General features: G+C 33.0%; 3 protein-coding genes across 3 annotated transcripts; all 3 read left to right on the top strand.

Annotated features, from left to right (window-relative positions):
• The first annotated feature begins 247 nt into the window (after positions 1 to 247).
• On the top strand, positions 248 to 2,368 carry LOC133195113 (putative ankyrin repeat protein RF_0381). Its single transcript, XM_061330985.1, has 3 exons — positions 248 to 279; positions 431 to 868; positions 1,724 to 2,368. Exons 1-3 carry the CDS (start codon positions 248 to 250, stop codon positions 2,361 to 2,363), a joined length of 1,110 nt encoding a protein of 369 aa, XP_061186969.1. The 3' UTR covers positions 2,364 to 2,368.
• A 1-nt stretch (position 2,369) lies between these two features.
• On the top strand, positions 2,370 to 3,989 carry LOC133195111 (putative ankyrin repeat protein RF_0381). Its single transcript, XM_061330984.1, has one exon. The coding sequence runs from the start codon at positions 2,370 to 2,372 to the stop codon at positions 3,987 to 3,989; it is 1,620 nt and encodes a 539-aa protein (XP_061186968.1).
• A 165-nt stretch (positions 3,990 to 4,154) lies between these two features.
• On the top strand, positions 4,155 to 6,237 carry LOC133195110 (putative ankyrin repeat protein RF_0381). The gene is made up of 2 exons (XM_061330983.1): positions 4,155 to 5,967; positions 6,215 to 6,237. Exons 1-2 carry the CDS (start codon positions 4,155 to 4,157, stop codon positions 6,235 to 6,237), a joined length of 1,836 nt encoding a protein of 611 aa, XP_061186967.1.
• Positions 6,238 to 13,489: the final 7,252 nt, after the last annotated feature.

The following is a 13,489-nucleotide window of genomic DNA, read 5'->3' as shown; positions in this document are numbered from 1 at the left end:
TACATGCCGTTTTGGCCAAATTCTCGTTACACAACATGATCGATTCTCAAGTAACTTGTTGAACAGTTATGACGTCATTGGTCGGAGATTATAATTCAAGTGACAGATACAGCATAACAAAATAAAAACATTTTATTTTTGTTAATATTTGCAAATTTCTATTCATTTTCAGGAGTCAAATTATATTTCTAAATAGCAAACTCATAAGGAAAACTTGTGTTCTAAACTTGACGTCATCTCGCCTACTATGACGTCATATTGTATCACTGATTTAGTCAAGTCAGATTATCTTAGTGCTTCCTTACCACACCTGCGTAGTTTTCATCTTTTCCTGGAGGCCAACAAACACAAATTGTTTCATCTTCATGAAAAGAAAAATTGTTGCCAATGCACTGGAGGACAATCACAAGGAACCTCAAAACTGACAAAGCATCAGTGGGATATGCTCTTCACTGCAGGTTCAAAAACATGCAACAAGAAAAAAACCGTGCTTAGGTCAGTATGTACCAGAAAAGGGTGTATCTGAAGATGATTTAGACCCAACTTTACTATGCAGCATTTTGCAAAATTTGTTTTCATTGACACCTGCGGAGAATCAAGATATCTCGAACCTGAGAGAAAGGAGAAATACAATTGCTCATTCAAGAAATGCTCATATGGACAATGCCACGTATGAAAATGAAAAACTAGTAATTAAAGACTCTATCGAATTCATAGCAAATAGTTGTGGTAAAGATGTACTCATGAAGGTTAGACGAGAAATAGAAAATATCACGAAAAGCCCGTTGAGCGACAGCATGGGACATAATGTTCTGTCATCACTTCACGGTGTGGAAGAAACAACAGAGGAAATTCGACGAGATTTAGCGCGAATTAGGACACATTTAGGAATCGACAAAAAAAATTATTCCTTTGAATCATGTAATATTTCCTTTAATTGAAAACTTATTTGTGAAACAAATTTCAAGAAAGGTTTCATATTAACATTTTAATGATACAGTTAATGTTTATTTTTCAAACTTTGTTTTAGCTAGATATTGTTGTAAAAATCTCATTGATAAACCACGAAGAAGACAGAAACTGAGAAAATAATTTCTTAGTTGAAAAAGATTCTGACATTTTTGCCCTTTAAAATTTGATTTATTTTGACATTATTTTATTTTTTAACATTCTAGGACTGTCAAATGTTCTGCTGTAATTCAAACAGACAAAATAGCAACGATGAAGAATCAGAATCAAAACTTCTTGGTATGTAATAATCTAAATCTTAAAATGTTTTATTTAATTCATTATCATAAATATAGCTGTAATTTACAAAAGAAACAGATAAATATAAACAAAAAACTATAAATAAATAAATAGAAATTAACACCTCCTAAAAATCAGAATTAAACAAAGATAAAAACCTTGAGCTCTTACTAGTATCATGGTAAATTATATCCTAATTATTATTTTTTTTTATGCAAAAAACGGATTTTTCTATTGCAGTGGCATTATCAAAAACGTCCCGTGTAGAACAACTTGTAACATCTATACAGGAAGCATGTGCAACTAGCGCAGATTTGCAATTTTTCATTGACAAAATTTTCGAAACGACCGCATTTCTTAGCCGAACAAACAAATCTGGATGTTTTGATGTTACTTTTCGTATTGACAATGGACAGCTAAAAGTAATGCAAACGTTATCAAACAATAAACTTGAAATATGTGATTTCAATTACAGCGTAGAAATATTTCATTTTTCTTGTAAAAATGGCAATTTTGAAATTGTTGACTATATATGTAAAGCGTATCCAGATACTCGGATTGCAGTTGACGGCGATGGAAAAAATGCTACACATTTTGCTGCAGAAGGAGGTTATGTAAATGTTTTACAGATTCTTCTAGAAAAATCCATACCACCTTTTGAATGCACAATAGATGGAATGACCATACTTCATATAGCATGTTTGAAAGCCCATTATGAGAAGTGTCAATATATCTTATCCAAGTTTCCAAGAATGCTTTATTTCGTCAGTAACGATGGCTTAAACCCTTCACATTATGCAACAGAGGGGGAAAATGCTGGAATTCTTAAGGCACTTTTACAAAGAGGGTTGCAAGCGAACCAAACAACCAATGCAAAAATGAATTTACTCCACATAGCATGTATGCATGCTCATTATGACATGTGTCAGTACCTTGTAACTGAGTTCCTAGAAATGGTGCATGGAGTGACTGAAGATGGACTGAATGCTTCACATTTTGCTGCACAGGGAGGAAATGTCAATATTCTACGTATGCTTATAGAAAGTGGGGCAAAGATTAAACAAACAAACAATGATGAAGAAAATATACTGCATTTAGCATGTGCCAGTGCATGACAGGAAATGTGTGACTTTATCTTATTTAACTATCCCGAAATGCTGCCTTTTGTTGACAGTTATGGATGGAATTCAGCTCATTGGGCAGCGAAAGGAGGGAATGTGAAAGTTTTACAACTACTTATAAAAAAGGGAATATCCGCAAATACGATCACAGACAATGAATTAAGTATACTTCATATAGCATGTAACAATGCTAAGTATGAGATGTGTCATTACATTCTCTCAGAATTTCCAGACTTATTGCCTCTAGTTAATAAAGATGGATGGAATGCTGCACATTGTGCTGCTTATGGGGGAAGTATTAAGATTCTAAAACTTCTGATGGAAAAGGGAGTATCAGTGAATCACTTAACGAATTCTAAAATGACTGTTCTTCATTTGGCATGTGCAGGGGCCAAACAGGAAATGAGTCAATACATTATAACCGAGTTTCCAGATTTGTTGTGTTTTTGTGATAAGGATGGATTGAATGCTTTACATTATGCTGCAATAGGAGGAAATGTCAAAATTTTCAATCTTCTTCTGGAAAAAGGTTTGCCATCCGATCAAGAAACTATTGATAAAATGAATATTCTTCATTTTGCATGTGAAAGAGGTCAATACAAAATGTTTCAATACATTTTAACAAAGTTTCCGTATATGCTGCATTTATATAATAAGGATGGATTAAATGCATTGCATTATGCTGCAAAAGGAGGAAATCTAAAGATTGTACAATCAATTTTAAGAAAAAATATTTCAGAAAACAGCACCACCGATAACTATTTAATTTATTTAGCATGTATTAATGCCAAATATGAAATGTGTCAATATCTTTCAGCAGAATATCCAAAAATGCTGTTGTTTGTTGATGAAGATGGATGCAATTTTGCACATTGTGCTGCATTTGGAGGAAATATCAAGATTCTACGGTTGCTTTTGTTAAATGGAATTCTAGCAAGTCATACTACGAGAAACAATAAGACTATACTTCATTTTGCATGTTTGTACGGAAGATCACCAATGTGCCAGTTCATTTTGACGAAGTTCCCAGACATGGTGGAAATGGTTGACGAGAAAGTTTGGAATGCTGCACATTTTGCAGTAAATGGAGGGCATGTCAATATTCTGAGGTTACTTATCCAATACAAAGTGCACGTGAAAGCAGCTACCACGGCTAAATTGATCATTCGTCATATTGCATGTGAAAACAACCACTACAAAATGTGTCAATTTATTTTATCAAACTTTCCAGAATTACTGCATTTAGTTGATGAAGATGGATGGAATGCAGGGCATTGTGCTGCAATGGGAGGGAATGTAGAGATTCTAAAGCTACTTGTAAATGCAGGATTACAGCCAAAGCAACGCACACATACTAAATCAACAATACTCCATATCTCATGTGTGAATGTCCAGTATGAGATATGCAAATATATTTTGTCTGAATTTCCAGACATGATTATTTATGTCGATGAGAGGGGATGGAATGCTGCACATCTTACCGTATTTGAGAAAAATGTAGAAATTTTACGGCTACTCATAGAAAGAGAATTATTTGCAAAGCAATCTACTAGTTCACAATTAAATGATAGATCCTTAGAAGCAAAGACTGAAATTTCAAAATATATTCTTTCAAAATAGTTAGATTTTGACGATGCAGATGATTTGATGTTTGCTCATAATGCCGCAAAGGGAGTACTTGTTCATTTTCTACGCCAAATTTTAGATTTTGACATGAAAACAAATGAAAATACCAGTCCTAAAAGGGATTTATTTCTTACAGAATGCATATTTGCCTCATACGAAATGTGTAAATACATTATATCTACGTTCCCAGGCTTGATGCATTTAGTAGATGAAAACGGATGGAATGCATTACATTACGCTGCTATGGGCGGGAATGTCAACTGTCTAAAATATCTCTTGGAAAGAGGAATGTTAGAAAATCGAACAACCAATTGTAAACTCAGTATACTACACATTGCATGTTTAAGTAGACAAGAAGAGATGTGTCAATACATTTTAGCCAAGTTCCCAGATATAATTCATTTAGAAACTGAGGGTGGTTGGAGTACTGCACATTATGCGGCACGTGGAGGAAATGTTAAAATTCTTAAGTTACTCACACAAAAAGGGGTACAGACCGACCAAACCACTGATGAGGGTTTCACTATTCTTCATATAGCTTGTGAAAGAGGTCGATTTGAAATGGCTCAATACATTTTATCTGAACATCCAGGAATGATGCATCAGGTTTCCAAAAATGGAAGTACAGCCGCACATGACTCCACAATTGGAGGGCATCTTAATGTCCTGCAACTACTTCTCCAAAATGGATTAAATCCAAATCATTTTACAAATAACAAGATGAATATCCTTCACATAGCATGTGTGAAAGCCCATTTTGAAATTTTCCAATACGTTTTATCAAACTTTCCAGATATGCTCCATTTTGTTAATATATATGGATGGAATGTAGCACATTGTGCTGCACTTGGAGGAGATATCAGTATTCTAGATCTTATTATAGAAAAGGGATTGCAAGCAGATCAAACCACCAAAGCAAACGAGAGTATTCTCCATATAGCATGCTCAAAAGGGCATTTTGAAATGTGTCAATACATTATATCAAAATATCCGGACATGCTGCATTTGATCACTAATGAAGGAGAAAATGCTGTACACACAGCTGCGATTGGAGGCAATGTCAAAATTTTACTTGCACTTGAAGAGCAAAAATGTCAAGCATTCAAGACCAATGGGGATAAAATGACTATTCTTCACATAGCAAGTGCTTGTGCTCAGTATGAAATGTGCCAGCACATTTCATCAATGTATCCCGATATGCTGAACATGGTTGACAAAAATGGAAAGAGTGCTTTACATTTTGCAGCTCAGGGAGGAGATATAAAAATTCTACAAATCCTTATAGAAATGGGATTATTAGCATCACATGTCACACCCAGCAAGTACTCAATACTCCACTTAGCATGTTCTAGTGCAAGGTTTGAGATGTGTCAATATATTTTAGGAGAGTATCCGGACTTGTTGCATAGAAAGACAGATCAAGGCTGGAATGCAGGTCATTGTGCAGCTTTAGGAGGAAATGTGAAAATATTACGCCTGCTTATAAAAAAGGGAATTCAAGCTGAGGAGATAACCAATGCAGAAGAGAATATTTTTACTATTGCCTGTTCCAAAGCCCGACTTGAAATGTGTAAATATATATTATCGGAGTATCCAGACATGCTTTATTTAGTTGACATGTGCAGCCATAACGCTGCACATTGTTCTGCAATGGGAGGAAATGTCAAAATTCTTAAAATTCTTATAGAAAAGGGATTTCCCGCTCGACTTACTGCTATACGCGAATTAACTATACTCCATATAGCATGTACCAACGGTCACAGTGAGATGTGTCAATATATTGTAGCAAAATTTCCAGAAATTTTGCATCTGATCACAGAGGATGGATGGAACGCTCCATATTTTGCTGCAGCTGGGGGAAATGTAAACACTCTCAAGATACTGATTGAAAATGGAGTACCAACAAATCGTGTGTCTTATTGTAGAAAAGATATACTGGATATTGCATGTTTATGTGGGAACTACGATATGTGTAAATTCATTCTTTCTGAATATCCTTGTATGTTGTATAAGATTTATGATGTCTTGGGGAATCTTTTATTTTATGCAGCCCTAGGCGGAAATGCTCGGGTTATGCACCTTCTGACCGTGAAACAATTAAATATAATATTTGGAATCAAAGAAGAATGGAAGTGCTCTGTACAATATTTTAAATGTATGGAAACACAAGCAAGACTTATTCATTCAGTCTCTAAATGTTTTTAAAATTATCATTTCAGTCAAATATTACAGTAACTACTAATCAATTCTAAGTAAAATTGAAGAAACCCTTAAAACATTGATAAATGAAAGAACTGTGAACGATGTCCTTTTTTCTGGGTCATTTTTAAAAGTTATTGTATTGGAATGATTTTTTTTTCATTTACATAAATATTAACAATGACATGTTATTAATATAATAGAGGTCAACCTCGCTTGGGACTGAAATGTCCTTATCCTTATCTTTGCTTTGTATATTAATATTTTTATTAGTATTTCAGTTGAGTCATTGAAATTAAATATGCTTTAAAATAAAGTTGATTTCATTTCAATGTGTATCGGTAACGATCTTTTAATAAAATTAATGTGCAAATAGCTATATCTCATTTCCATTCTCAATGACTATATAGTGTAGGGCGACGCCGCGAGAATTCCATCGACATCAAAAGCAACTTGCCTAGATGACTCAGCAGTTTAACGCGCTGTTCCTGTACTGCTAGGAGGCAGATTCCACAGGTCAAGAGTTCAACTCTGGGTTTGGGTGTGATTATAATATTCCATTGTGAAATATATTTTAAAGGACCGTTTAACTGAAGAGGTTATTTTAATTTTCCAGTCTTGCAGAATCACATAATTTCTTTTTTCAATTTATAGTATTTTTCAGAAAGAAATTAAAGGATTGTTTTAAATATTAAAATATATATACATCGTCATACTATTTAAAAGATAGACTTGCTAGAAGTAGGTTTGGTTAATTTTATTTCTTTATAGCTTTTTATTTCAAATCGTACCAAACTGATGAGTTTCGTGAAAAAAGTACAAATACCTTTCAAAAGTTTTGTCGTTGGAATTCTATAATGATTTGAAAATTCTGCAAAGGTATTTGAATGGCTATCTTGCTCTGTCCGTTTACGATTCCTTATAATCAGAAATTTTAGCGAGGATTCAATTTTTGCTTTTCTAGATAGGGTGTTAAGATCGCTAAATTTAAATATCACTTAGTCTAACAATTTATACCGCATTAGAGGTTATTATTATATTTCTATTCCGCATTACAGTGTATTGTTATATTGTATTCCGTTATTTCTTTTCTATGCATCATAAAATCGCTAAAATACTTCAGGCTAAAATTAAGTACTGATTTTGAAGGACAAATCGCTAAATTTGCGTCTACGAAATTCCAATTTTAGGGTAATTCATACCTATGCTGTATTTCTAATCAATCTGTATATACAAAAACATCATCAACGTACCCCTTTTTGTATCAAAACACAAATTGAACCTTATCAATAGCAAGAGTGGACTCTCTAAACATGAAATGTCAAACATATTTTTGTTAACGTGTGACAGATCAGGATGGTCCCTTTGTGCTTCTAGAACACCCTTATTGTTTGTAAATTTTATCCACAGTGAATACCATGGATACTTGATTTGACCTTAATATCTAAGCATAAATGTACATGTATTATGTATTAAAGGGTTTATGTACCTTATCGATATATGCAAATACCCGAATGCATTATGTATAAACATACTTTTTTGTGAAATTGAAATAAATTTGAATTTCTTGATATATCATATTTTGTATTTTACATTTTTTCTTTTTGGTGATATATATTTCTTCAATAAAACTGGAAATGTATTGGATATTCAATCATATTGATTAGTAAGGTTCAAGACCAATCCTTGAATTTATAACGTCATGCAATTAGATATATCAATTTCTTTCCGATTGAAATTCGAGATAATGCAGATTAGCTTTCTTCTATGATGTTCATGTTATAAATGGTTTCATAGTTAAATAAACGTATGAAAATATTAACATTTATTGTAAAGTCTTGCATACAAAAGTCAAAAGATTTGTCTTAAAATATAACTGAAAATGTGAGGTTTAGGGAAATTGGGCCCTTTATAAGCCTTTCTGACTTTTGATCACGTGCGTCGAGACATTGACCATGCTGTTTATATAAGCCAGGGTTATAGTATAAAGAATTATTTTTATTTATAAAAAAAGAGACAATTTTATAAAAATATAAGACAGTATTTGTATTGGTCCTTGAGGTAGATACTTTCTTGTTTTTACATACCAATGGAGGATTTAGTAGATTGTCTCAGTTTAAAAAATTACAGTACTTAGGCATTTTCTTAAGTATTGTAATGAAAGAGAATTAGTATAGTGAATTGAAATGGGTTTTGATTCATCCAATCGAATTAGCTTGTATGTTGCCAATCAAAGTTGATATTTCAGCCAACCAAATGATTCGAATTATTAATCAATCAGAACTAATTGAACAGATGCAAAATAGTATAAATACAGGGATCAACCTAGCTTCGTTTACTTTTGGTGTAACTCACTTTTGGAGTTAAGTTACTTGGGGTTGGATTCCTGGGCTGTGTCGGGAAACAACAGAATTGTTAGTTAGACCACTCAACTCAGGGACCTAGTTCCCTAGTGTCTTTGTGACTAGCTATAGTGTCTCGGTGACTTTAGCTTGTGTCTGTAACCAAAAGTAATATAGTGTCCTGGTGACTAGCTATGGTGTCTTGGTGACTTTAGCTTGTGTCTCTGTGACTTTGTGATAGGGTGTTTTTAGGTAGTTGCAGGCTGTGTCGGGAAACAACAGAATTGTTGGTTAAACCACTCAGTCTGCAGCTTCAGGGATCAGTTAATAAATATGTAGTTAGGTTGGCATGTTTGATTGATTTGATTATAGGTGATTCGTTTGTTATAGTTCGTTACTGTTTAGTCTGACAATCACTATCCAGATAGGACCAAGGAAAAAGTATATATATTGAATTTCAGTCAGTTGTTCTTTTAATGTCATTAATATTATTGAAGCTTGTTTTGATTTTATATTACAAGCGTGATTCTTAGGAAGGAAACCTAAGCGAACCCAGTTATTAATCATTTGTAAATAGTAAAAACGTTACAGTATTGAATCAGTTGGAAGAAAGAAAAACCATATGCAGGTTATGTTGGACTAATATTACATAAATAAAGGAAGTTGACGATGGAAAACCTAAATTCATCCCGTTTGTCATACAGTTTAGTTACTAGTTGGATATTATTGTCTATAGTCAGTAATACACCCAAATACGAAACGTGGCAATCTCTGTAGTGTCTTTTATTTTGTGTTCACTAAGGTATATTGAGTCTACATATGAATGGAAGTAACTATTGTTAATTGATCAAACAATCTAATATCTAAATAGCAATCAAATTATAAAAATGTCGATTTGAAGGCCACAGCAATACTTTTCCTCTTCTCAGAAGTTTTTGAATGAATTCTGCTTCATAGGAACAAAGAAGCCAGTCGGCTAATAACGGAGCACAACTAGTGCCCAACAGATTTCCAACAGATTGTTGGAAGACACTGTCTCCAAAGACTACATACTAGTATATATTGTCAAAGAGGAACTCCATAATCTTTTAAATATCAACTTCAGAGTATTTGTATGTATAATCAGAATGATTTTTAACAAAGTAGTTTCGAAAATGACCAGTCACGAGATATGAAAAGAGCTAAAGCCACGAACCATCAAATTTGGCCCTGTGTTTTTCACAAAAATAAAGTTTTGATTCAACAAGAGTCCTATACATTAAATGTTAGAGGATAACATACTTATTTTCCATACGTAACTTATTTTGTTAAATAATGCGCCATTAGGCACGTGCGACGGTTGGAACATGCGATGGTGTGATAAAAGCGTTAAAAAATGCCGATTTTTCGACAGATTTTTCCAAAGTTAGTTGTGGCCACAGTCAAGAACAACTTTTATACTTAACATAGATATAAATATTGCCGATACAAATCTTTATGCTTATTATCGTTGTTGTTCGTGGGTGTGGCCAATATGAAATTTGATTTTATATTTAAATTTTGATGCATCAAATAATCACTAATTTGTGAATCAATCGTTAACATTTAATTCATACAACAATAAAAAATTATAAATTTCACAAAATATGCGAAAAAAGCAATTTATTGTTCGTTTAAAACGCTTATTGTGGAAAAAAAAACCCTCAAGAATAAACATTTTCTAAAACAAATATCTGGCAAAACATTTTTTTATTGTGAATACATGTAGGTCCATTATATATGACGTTACTAATAATACGTCAGTTATGACGTCATAAAGGCTCTAAACTATTTGGAATGTTGCTGAAAAGTTTTTATGCTCTGGGATGCTGTCATTATTTGTATGATTTAAGCCCAACTGGATGATACCATCAGATTATTAATTATCAGAAATTCACGCCAAATTGTTTTCTTTACTGCCCTTAACACACCCACCCCACCCCCACCCCCACAATGCCTGCTATTTTAAAGCTGTTATTAGACCTACAATTTTATATTTAAGCATTTTTTTAAATATATATTTATTTTATTTATTTATTTTTGATATTCTTGCGACAAGTTTAATAATGTTGTGCGTGTTAACAGACATGACTCAAATTGTAAACAAATTAAAAGAGAATGTAGCAAAGATATCACGCTAGACCTCTGTGAAACAAACGAAATAATAAAAACATAGCTTGCTGTGCAAAGTGAAAATTTAAAAAAAAAAAAAAGGAATTAAAAAACGCATCTGGATAATCATCTACATTTCGGATAAACAGAATCTAGGTCACGTTCGCGGGTTCATCAAGTGCAAGTGTTTTGACGAAACCCGATATCGATACACACATGCATATATACTATAACTATATTCTTTTGTACCAGCATATATAAGCTATCGATATAATAACTGTATATTTTAAAAAATCCTCTGAGATGATTCTTATGCATGTAACACAAAAGGGTGAATTTCCATCCTGCTTCAAAAGCATATATATTTTTCAATATGTCTGCATTTAATGAATTCGAAGAGAGGATATTGATGATGCATGTGTACATATAACACATAAGTGATTTTGTCATCATTTGTGAAACATAATTTAGTTACACCCCAGTGAGCAAAAATGCATAAAAAATATCAGAGTATGCCTTATAAATCCAGTATAAAATGTTTATGCATCTTTTACTGTGCTCCAAATATTTTATTGTTACTATCACAATATAAATAATTTATGCTTCTGATCGTCAGATAGTTGGGGGTAGTGGTTTTAAATCTATTTAGACAAAATAAAGAATAGAAATAAGTAAAATAAAGTACACTACATATAAATTACTCTTAAGTTTTTTTTTTTATCTGCCACCATTTCTTTATTGCGACTGTAAGTATGCAGATTTGTTTTATCTAAGAATTCAGCACCATGAAATCTCATAGAGAGAGAAAGAGAGAGAGAGAGAGATTCCTTAAAATGTTTTTAAAACTCAAAACAATAAACCAAGAATATATTCTTTGAAACGTATGGGCGTAAGTTGTTTATAGCTGGTTATTTATACCCAATGAAGATTTTTTTTTTTTTTTATAATACATGAAATAATAATATTTTTTAAATCTATTGTCAGCTTATTCTGGTATAGTACACTTGTACCTCCTTCCTCAGTATTAATTAATTATTAGTATCATGATATGTAAAAAGGACTTATCGGGGGTGGGGGGTGGGGGTGGGGGGTAGATCCAAGACTTCCAGTTGAGGTTGAAAAAAGGGGGGGGGGGTCACAAACTAATGACAGCAAAACTTGCAATTAATGTATTTAAAGTTTAATCCCATAAGTTGTCTTGAATTTAAATTTCTTTATTGTTTATTAATTGAAATCAATCTAGAAATTGAAAATTGCTTTATACTTTCCTATTCCTCTCATTTTTTTCTCAGTGAGAAGGGGAGGGGTGCCTGGTGCGGCGCCACCACTGTGTACAAAAACTATTTCATAAAGAAAACTGAAAAGAAAATATAGGGACAGCTCTTATTGTTTCTGAGGGTGTTACCTTTTTAAGCAAGATTTTGTTGAATAAAATCAATCTTGCGCTGATTGCAGGACAATAAGACAAGGATAAATGAACACCCGTACATGTCTTTCACTTATGACTGTGACCCACATCATGGCCGTAAGAACCGGAAGGGGGGTGATAATTTTGCCGATATATAGATTACTATCATAAACATAGATACTATATGCTTGTGCCCCTCAATAAAAACGTCTGATGACCCTTTTTTTTTTTTTTTGCTTGTCAGGAAATTTTTGGTAGTGCCTCCTCAACTGTCAACTGAAAATGTATGGCTGAGCCCCCCCCCCCCCAAATGAATTTGCTTCCTACGGGCCTGCTCATATCAGCAATATAAATGCAGCTCTACTCTTTTTATAAACCATAAAAACCATTATGTGCAATGAAATCGAAAGTAGGAATTTTACACTATAGTTACGTATGCTAAAAACGAATAATTATTATGTACATTTACATGAAAAATAATCATATAATTTTCGCAGATTTCTATCTTTACAAATTCCTTGCAATTAAGATATTTGGGAGAGAAATATTCGAATATTTTGCAAGAGAAGGGGGGGGGGGGTTCTAGCAAATATCGATAAAAATAAAATAATGAACAGGGCTGATTTATTTTCTGCTTTAGCCTTAAATTAGTGATTTTTAACAGGTTTATCTTTTTTTTAAGAATATTTTTTTTGGAAATGTATTCCATATTATTCCAAAGAAACTCACATTTAGGGCGACAATGTTTTGATGAGTTTTGTTTGCTTAATAAACCATTCTGATAAGTTGCGACACCCCTTTTCAATTAATCTATGTCTCTGTTTCGAAAACGACGTTCAAAATATTGTTACAAATGAATATAAAGGGATTAGAAACAAGTCTTTCCAACTTTTTACTTCCTCCCTTTTTCCAAATCATTTAGAACTTTTATATGTTAAAATACTCGCAAGTTAAGGATCTAAGAATTTCGCATTAAAAGTCTATTTCCATTTAAACAAATTTTTTTGCAATTACTTCTATCCATTTATTGAATTACATTGTAGTTCTTCAGTTTAGAAACATTCGTTTTAAGATCATTTCAGGTATCTCGTTTTTTTTTTTTCGGACTGCCCTCTTCCCCACTTTGAAAAACAAACTTCGTGCCTGGACGCGCATTCCAAAGATCAGCTAATATTTGCAGGCGTGTAGGAAAAAGTCCGGAAAACTAAGTTGGACAGGCTATCGTCATTTGAAGCAAGTCGTATGTTTTTTTAATGATGTTCAATACTCAATACTTACATGTAATTAGGAGCGATGCATCGCACAAAAATGTGTTCAAGGGATAGAAATACAATGTTCCTTCTTAAAAATTATATTAGCATAGGGACCAGGTAGAGTGAAAACTTTCCGAGACAGTAACACAGATTATTTTCACT

This window comes from Saccostrea echinata, unplaced genomic scaffold (assembly GCF_033153115.1).
Source record: "Saccostrea echinata isolate AGI-Se365-2 ecotype Australia unplaced genomic scaffold, CSIRO_AGI_Sech_v1 ptg000029l, whole genome shotgun sequence".
NCBI lineage: Eukaryota > Metazoa > Mollusca > Bivalvia > Ostreida > Ostreidae > Saccostrea > Saccostrea echinata.
The sequence above is the reverse complement of the archived record's forward strand: the minus strand, read 5'-3'. Positions and strand labels throughout refer to the sequence as shown.